This window comes from Aptenodytes forsteri, unplaced genomic scaffold (assembly GCF_000699145.1).
Source record: "Aptenodytes forsteri isolate BGI_AS27 unplaced genomic scaffold, ASM69914v1 Scaffold118, whole genome shotgun sequence".
NCBI lineage: Eukaryota > Metazoa > Chordata > Aves > Sphenisciformes > Spheniscidae > Aptenodytes > Aptenodytes forsteri.
Window position 1 is genome coordinate 2,408,191 of NW_008795859.1, and position 8,179 is coordinate 2,416,369.

General features: G+C 55.1%; 1 protein-coding gene across 3 annotated transcripts; it reads left to right on the plus strand.

Annotated features, from left to right (window-relative positions):
* Nucleotides 1–1,569: 1,569 nt before the first annotated feature.
* ARL6IP4 (ADP ribosylation factor like GTPase 6 interacting protein 4) lies at nucleotides 1,570–8,179 on the plus strand. Of its 3 annotated transcripts, none has more exons than XR_657810.1 (6): nucleotides 1,570–1,767; nucleotides 2,141–2,476; nucleotides 2,962–3,079; nucleotides 4,521–4,590; nucleotides 4,814–5,001; nucleotides 7,207–8,179. XR_657810.1 is itself a non-coding variant. In XM_009283917.2 (5 exons), the coding sequence occupies exons 1-5, from the start codon at nucleotides 1,578–1,580 to the stop codon at nucleotides 4,868–4,870; spliced, it is 771 nt and encodes a 256-aa protein (XP_009282192.1). In that variant the 5' UTR covers nucleotides 1,570–1,577; the 3' UTR covers nucleotides 4,871–5,900. The 3 variants fall into 3 exon arrangements, 1 of the variants encoding a protein (XP_009282192.1); XR_657809.2 differs by lacking the exon at nucleotides 7,207–8,179 and adding an exon at nucleotides 5,650–5,900; XM_009283917.2 differs by lacking the exon at nucleotides 7,207–8,179 and having other exon boundaries at nucleotides 4,814–5,900.

The window sequence follows — 8,179 nt, forward strand, 5'->3', positions numbered from 1 at the left end:
GAGCTCTTAAAGGGCCAGTGCACCTTGCGCTAAGCTCTTAAAGGGCCAGCACATCACGTGCTGAGCGCTTAAAAGAGCCAGCATGCCGCAGGCTGCCTGCGTTGTGGCGAGAGGGAAGGGGCTGCCCCTCCGGCTGCGGCGGGGGCAGGGCAGCAGCTGGGCTCCCGGCTCCCCGCCGAGGGCCGGGCCTGGGCAAAGCTGGGCGGGCAGGAGGAGCCGCCCCGCTGCGGCCACGAACCTGGCGGCAGGGCGGAGGCAAGACCCCAGCTTTGGGGCGCGACCAGCCTGGGGTGCTGCCGCGGTGGATTCGGGGCTCGTCCCCTTCCCCCGGCGTCGCCTCGGACTCGCCGGGGTGCTCCTGTCTGCACCCGACTCCGCATCCGTCGACCCTGTCGCCGCGGTTGTATAAAAGCGGGTTCTGCCGCCACGGCCACGGCCGGAGCGGACTCGAGACCCAAACGCCGTCCTGCCAGCAAGGCCCTGGTGTGAGGGACGGCTGCCGGGTGCGTGTCGATGAAGGACTCATCCTCAGAAACTTCCCTGCGTGTCCGTAATGGTTTTGGGGTTTGGTTGGTTTTTTTCTGATTGAAATTGCCGTTTGGAAATCAATCAAAGGTCCGATTCACTTGGGACCGAATCGCCGCTTGGGAACGTCGAGGTGGTAAACGTGCAATTAATTAAATGCTGTAGTTGGAAGGTGGCTGTGAGAAGGCATTTCCCAGATACTGCTGTGCCGACGGTGCCAGTTTGTTTTTTAAATTAATGAGAGCGTATACCATGCCGTCTCTGGTCTGTGGCTGCTGGCAGCCGGTCGGGCTGATGGACGGGGATGCCAGCTCAATGCATAATCTGTTTTCTAAAAGCAAATTGGAATATTAAAAATTCATTCCTCCCCTTGGCCCATGCCCGCTCTTGACATTTTAAATAATGGGGTGATCGACTCCGTCTTCAGCTTGGAGAGGACAATTCATTCTGCTGACTGTTGCCGCAGCATCGATCATACCTTGCCGGCGTCCGTCTGCAGGTGCAGCGCGTCGCCTCCTCCCGACGGCTCCCAGCCTCACGGGGCGATCACGGCCCGTGGCTCCCAGGGGTTGTCCCTGGGGCACAGCGTCAGCTGCAAACCCCGACCCCGGCGGGGATCGGCCCGATCCTCTCTTAGTCCATCACGTCTAGGGACAAATGCGAGAAGCGCAGGGAAAGCCTGGTGGAGGTTTCACGCCCAACCTGCTTGGAGACGGTTGTCCCGAGGCGGGCGAGGGCTGCCCGGGGGTCGCAGTGCTGTCCCTGCGCGGCCCCCGCTCTCTGCTGAGGGCTCCGTTCTGTGCGTTGGTGAAATTCAGTTTAGCCACAGCTGTGTGATGGGTAACCCCAACCTACCCCTGCACGTGGGGAGCTCATCGAGAGCAGGCATGAGCGTCGTCTTCAGAGGGGGACTCGGGAGCAGGTCTTCCAGGGCTGGTTGGCTCAGGGTTGGATTTCAGGTTTTTGGGGCTGCCGGACGCGTTGCTGCTGAGCGAGGGTGGTCTCCCCCGTGGCACTGATGTAACCCGTTCCCCCCCAGGGGCTGACGCACGATGGCCCACAGCCAGTCTCGGAAGCGATCGCGAAGCAGGAGCAAAAGCGATTCTCGGAGCAGGCAGGAGAGGAAGGAGAAGAAAAGGAGGAAAAGCAGCAAGGACTCATGCCGGGGCAGCAGTTCTCCTCCGAGGAAGCGGATCTCTGGGTCTCACAGACACAAGTCGAGCTCAGTGGCAGCTAGGGAAGGTAGGGGAGAGGCCTGCGGCCCTGCGCTTTCACCACATTTTCCTGGGGTGGGTGCACAGAGGGGGCCCAGGTGGGAGAAGAGGGTCCCTGCTTTTAGCTAAACCGGTGTCTGTTGCCTTGCTGTGCACTTTGTGCCCATTTTAGTTTCGTTCTGACAAGTGCGGAGCCCTTCAGCCCCGCCGCGTGCTGGTCTGGCAGCGTGGTGCTGCACGCTGTGATGTGTTAAAGGTGTCGGCACAGAGGGATCTTTGCCTCGGCTTTGGGGGCTTTGCTGTTCAGGCAAGAAAGAAACCAGGCTGGGAGGGGGATGAGCAGCATCCCCGCTGCCGCGGGGCCAGAGCTGCTCCACTCAACCTCTTCTTATGTATTGCAGAAAAGAAGAAGGAAGGAAAGGACAAAAAGAAGAGGAAGGCAAGTACCTCTTCCTCTGCGACAGCATCTTCATCCGCCGGCTCCTCCTCGTCTTCCTCTTCCTCCAGCTCCTCTTCTGATGACTCGAGTGACAGTGACTCCAAAACGAAGAAGAGTCGACACAGCAAAAAAAAGCGAGTGAAACAGAAAGACAAAAAGAAGAAGAAGAAGAGAATGAAGAAGAAAGCAAAAAAGAAGTCAAAGGAAAGGGCTAAGGAGGAGAAAGCCAAGGGAGAAGTGGCGCCCGGCCCCTCGCTGGAGCAGTGGCAGAAGGAGTCGCTGGTGGACTCTGGACCAGGTAACGGTGGTGGTTCCCTCCTGCTGAAGAAAGGGCACACAGGAGTTGCGCTGGGGAAAGGCACTCGCGTGTCGCCCTTCCTGGGACGCACACGAGGTGTCTGAGGGAAGCAGGGCTGTGTACAGAGAGGAGCTCCGGGTGCTCCTCCCTCCTATGTACCGTGGCCGCCTTCGAGCCACACCAAGTAAACGTTAAGGAGCCACATTCGGAGAGTCATTTGTGAAGTATTTAGGTGTAGTTTATAGATGTGAGCAGGGAACAAAGATGCCAGATGGAAGGTCACGGTCAGCAGTAACAAACTGGCAAAGCTGGTACTGGCTTCGGGACATGAAGCGGCCCTTCCTTTGCGTGGTTCATCACTGAACCCCGAGTACCGCCGGGAAACCGGTGCGGCATGTGTGTCTGTTCATGTCAGGCATGGTGCTGTGCCCCTCGGCCAGGAGCCGGCCCCACGGGCACGGCTCTGACGAACTGATGCATTCCAGTTTTGACAGATGAACAAAAATCCCGAATCCAGGCTATGAAGCCAATGACAAAGGAAGAATGGGACGCAAGGCAGAGTGTCATAAGGAGAGTCGTGGATCCCGAAACGGGGAGAACCAGGTATGATCCCTGGGGAAAAGGGAGGCAGGTTGTCCATTCCCATCCATGTTGTGGGGGTTGGAGTCCTGGAGGATGCCGGTCCGTGGCACTGCCGTACCATGCGTGGACCCAGGGTCCCCTTCAGCAGCAAAGGCCTGAGCCGATCCCTCGCAGAGCCGCTCCCATCAGACCTGGTGTAACTTACCCAGAAAGTGACGCGTTTGACACCAAATGATCGAATTGTGCTGGGGCTCCACGCGAGGGGCACGGGGCTGCGTCCCAACCCAGAGCTGTGCGACACAGACAGCAGAGCAACTTGCTGCTGGAGGCAGGTTTGTTCCTTGCGCTGCGAAGGGTTCAGCTTCTTCCCATTAAATGGGACCCTGCAAGCAGGGGCAGAGCGGGAACCAGAGGGGTGACTGGCACCTCCTTACCCCACTGCTTCGTGCACTTGCCTTTCAGCTCCGAAGCACGCACGCAGGCAGCCCCGGTTAGCACCTGGGTGCAAGTGAGGAGGGAGTGTGTGTGCCCCTTGGGGTTACAGACAACAATCAAACCGAAGTTTGTTTAGCTGCCAAATAGAAATGACCCAGTTTTTAATAAAATGCATCTTCTCAGCAAGCAGAAAACATCATGTTGACGAGAATTGGGTATGACAAGTCCAGTCTTAAAATAGAAGGCAGCCTGCGGGGCTCAGGGAGGTGTGGAACAAAGGTCGGTTCCCCGTAAGGCATGTAATGAAGACAATTAAATTTCTGCTCATGTTTGGAGGTGTGAGCCACCTCTGACACTGCTTGGAATTTGCTCAGCAAGATGCTCCCCGGTCTGGCTGCCTTTCAGGCCCAAACCGGCTCCTGTTTCTGAATGGCTCTGCGGTTTCCTGGGGCAGCCAGGACCAGACCTGAACTCTGTGTGAAAAAAGGAAGGGGTTTTGCAGGGGTTGGGGCCGCTGCCGTTGACAGCGAAGCCTCTGCAGGTGGTGGGGTGGCAGGAGGTGCTTTTATTGCGAGTGTTTTCTCCTGCCGCGTGCAAGCGTGACTGGCTGTGCACACAGCAGACAGTGCCCGCAGCCTGGGGCAGGGACGGCTGGCCCATGCAGGGGGATGCTGATTTCTCAGGGGATCACACCTGTCCTTGCTGCAGCATGGTGACATTAATCCCACAAGAGCAATGGAAGAGCCTGCCGTGCTATTCAAGCTTGGTAAGGCCAGGAAAAAGTCACCTAATGCAACTTCAGGGGTAGGTCGTCACTTCCCTTGCCTCGAGGTGCATCAGCCCAGCACCTGGTCCCGGGCACGTCCCGCTGTGAGGGAGCTGGTGGCTGCGTGCCTGACCTGGGGCACAGCAGCAGCCCTCGGGATGGGCTGGGGGGGGCCAGCGCCTTCTGCGGCTGGGAAACAGCGTGGCTGGCAGGAACTTGCCAGTAGCCCTCACGGCTCACGGGCCTGTGTTTGTCTTCCAGGCTTATTAAGGGAGACGGAGAAGTACTAGAAGAAATCGTCAGCAAGGAGAGACACAAGGAGATTAACAAGGTAGTGGGGACTTGCCACCAGCACGCGCTGCTGGTGGGTGGGCGGGCGCAGCCGGGGAGCTGCTGCACCCAGAGGCGTTGTCTTGCCTCCCTGGGGACCTCACCAACTCTACCAGGGCAAACCGAGCCCTGGCAGCTCCGCAGGGGCCCCCGCGGGTGGGTGCTGGTGGTCCTTCATCTTTGGGCAGGCGGTGCTGTGAGCACCCGTGTCTCTCCCTTTGCAGCAAGCCACCCGGGGGGACGGGCTGGCCTTCCAGGTGAGGACGGGGATGCTGCAGTGAGCGCGCAAGCGCCAGCCATGCCGGGAGCCTGTCCTGCTGCTGGCGCCAGCCCAGGCGTGAGCCTCTGTCTCTGGATCACGTAGACAGCACTGCGTCAGGATTCTTCCCCAGGGGCAGTTTCCATCCGCTCTGTAAGTTATTGACTGGGAAGGAGAGCAACTTTAATGGTTCATCTCCCAGTAAACAGCTTCTCCCCTCCCTCTCCTGACTGGGGCCAGCGTGGCTGTAATGCACTTGGACCTGCTTGCCCCGATGCCCCTCTCGAGGCCGGAGGAGCTCAGCAGCACCCAGGGGACAGGCTCGCTGGTGTTGAGCACCTAGCGGTGCTGCTGCCCCTCAGCTCTGGGCTTTGGTGGGCAGGAGCCAGCGCTGCGGCCAGGACAGGGTATGTGCTGGGGCTGCAAAATATGCAGCTGGATGCCACTTCTTCCCTTCAGGGGCTGCTCTTGGCCCCTTCCTTGCTGGATCTGCATGCCCCGTGCTTACCTGGTGCTGCAGGCTCATGGGCCCTTTGCACTCACCCACCCGGCTCAAAGAGGAGCGGCTGTGCCGCTGCGTGGCTCTGCTCAGGCTGCAGCTCTCCTCTGCAATGTCAAGTGCCACTCTCCGCTGTGCCCCAGGGGCTTTACTCAGCTTTTCTGCAGCTTCATCTTATCGGGTGGCGCTGGGGAAGCACAGCCCTGGCACACTGCACTGGGGTGCGGGCAGGCGCGCTTTGCAGAGGGGTGGCTTTGCCTTGCCGTCTGTTCCTGCATGCGACTTGTGTCCCTTCCCCACAGCGCAGGCCCCGGGCAGCGTTAGGGTTCTGGGCTTCTCAGGACCCGTGCCCATGGCTGCTGTGAAGCAAACAGCTGGCCTTCCCCCACTGCAAAGTCCATAAATCGACAGACTGGGAGGAAAAAAAAAAAAAAAAAAAAAAAAAAAAAAAAAAAAAAAAAAAGGACAAATGGGTCCTGCAGGACGGATCTGCGCGGAGGGTCTCCACGTTCTGTTCATCGCTGTAACCCCATTAAACTGGCGCCTGCTCATGTGTTGGGTTTTGTGACTTGTCTGTTTCTAGAGTCTCCCCCAAAAAAGCAGACAGAGAAGAGCCTTCCCATTTCTTTAATCTGTGTAACTCACAATGATACTGTACACAAAGCACACCCAGGCATTGGAACGATGCACTAACAGCAAGGAGGAGAAGGAAGTTGTACAGAAGGTTTGTCACACACAAGCGAGTCATCGGCACGGTACTGTACACACAGGGGCGTACCCAGCACGGCTGCCGGCGCCCTCGGGCATGCCCTCCAGTGGTTCCCCACACACGTCTGTTACCCCTAAAGCAATTTTTTATAAATAAAATATAACTAACATCGTTGGAATATAAAATTGACAGTCGAGGGTATCAACAGGCAGAGGGTGCCGAGGACGGGGAAGGGACCATAAGGCTTCTAGAACTAATAGGAAATGCAGCAAACGGTGGCGATACCTGAAGAAGGGGCTGCTACAGCAAGCACAGCGGCTGCTGGGCGGAGCGGGAGTTTGTTAGTAACCCTTTGGCTAGTTACTGCTCTCGGCTCGCGTATCGGACACTGTAAACGTTTTTGGTATTAGAATTTCGCCTCATCTGACCGAGTGATCTAGCAAACCCAGGAAACAACTCGGAGGGAATGCATGGGCTCCTCTTTATTTTTAAAAGACTTTAAAGGGACAGTGTCAGGTAGAAAGTCTGGCCCAATAGTGCAGTAATACAAAAAGCTGCTTTTTATAAAAAACGTGAGCTCCAGAGTTTGATTCCCATGGAAACAAAAAAAAAACCCACCCCAAAAACCAAACAAGGCAGCCTGTGCAGCGCAGGTTGTATTGTGCTAGTGTGTGAGAACAGGACGTGGGCTGCCTGCCACCGGTCGCGCCGATGGCTGCCCCGACAACGGCGATAGGGAGGAGTGCAAGAGACTTGATATTCTTTCATTTTGAAGCAAAAAAGTTACTTGTAACAAAAATTAGGTCTTTAACCTGACTGACAGTGCCCCTTTAGGTAAGGATGGAATATACATTCATCTTTCCCTCACTGCATCCAAACGGATCCTCTTCCATAGATGTGGAAAGGCATCGGGTCACATGCATTGCTCTCCAAAACAGCTCGGAACAAACAGGATATAAACACAGAGTTAAACTATTGCTATTGTTCTTTGAGTGAGTAGCACGTTGATCTTTGCTTCAGATAGATGAGTGCCGGATGGGGGCGGCTGAGGATAGATTGATGTAGACTGTGATGGACTGAATCGGCGGAGAAAAAAACTTATTGGCATATTTCCCGGTAACTACACCCACCTCATCTGGTATTATTGCAGCAATAAAGGTCCTGCTCTACAATTGCTTCTCCGTGTTGGATCCGTACAATGGCAACAGATGGGGGCCAGGGAAAGGACCCGGGCAAGTTTCAAGCAGCTCAACAAAGGATGAGGACGGAGGTGCTATGATTGTCAGTCTAACTGGTTAGTAGCTGTTTAAAACATGAAGTGATGGAGAGGTGAGTATAATATTGCACTTCTGCATTCATTGACAGTTACATTGAACTTGGTCCATAAAATAATTGCTTTGTACATAATGCCTGAAACAAAAAGCTACATTTTTAAATATTAATAAACCCTGAAGGTTCCAGTCCCTCCAGACATTTTTTTTCCCTCTACATAAATAAATAACTTTCAATTTTATATATCCACTTTTTACGTTGAACATTTACATTTGCCTCTGTTTTACACTATCTACACATAAGAAAATGTGAACATCTTGTCAGCATTGGAAAATGTACAGATCATGCCTTTTCATGGAGGAAAGTTGAATTTTGCAAAGGCCATATCCAAATTTGCAGAAATTATTGTGTGATGTGGTTTGGTGACTTCACAGGATGGATTGTGGCTTGGCTTCCTACGCAGATGGCATCTGTTTGATAAAACATTCGACTAGCGAGAAGCTGGGACAATTCACATTGTTTTTAAACCCAGTAAGCTCTGGATGTACATTCAGAGAGAGCTAAGCTGAGTCGGCAGAAAGGGAAGTCAGTTCTCGGTAACAAAAGTCATCAGATACATTCTGTAATTGAGTAATTCTCAAAGAGAAGCGGTTAAACATTTTGCAGGCAGGCTGCAAGACGTGGGAGATGCACTGGGCGGCGGGCGGGCAGTTGGGTTTGAGCGCTCCACGGGCTTGGATGCCGTCGGCAGCTCAGCACTGTCCCTCCTCTGCCTCCGCTTCGACCCTCCAGCGCCACGAACACGTGAGATCTACCTTGGATGTCTGATGAGTTTAGATTTGCCTACCGTG

Excerpts from the sequence above, each read along its gene's own strand:
- ARL6IP4 (XM_009283917.2), top strand. The coding sequence starts at position 1,578 with ATGGCCCACAGCCAGTCTCGGAAGCGATCGCGAAGCAGGAGCAAAAGC. Across the intron at positions 2,477-2,961 it reads GCTGGTGGACTCTGGACCAG|TTTTGACAGATGAACAAAAA; the intron begins GTAACGGTGGTG and ends GATGCATTCCAG. Across the intron at positions 3,080-4,520 it reads CCCGAAACGGGGAGAACCAG|GCTTATTAAGGGAGACGGAG; the intron begins GTATGATCCCTG and ends TTTGTCTTCCAG.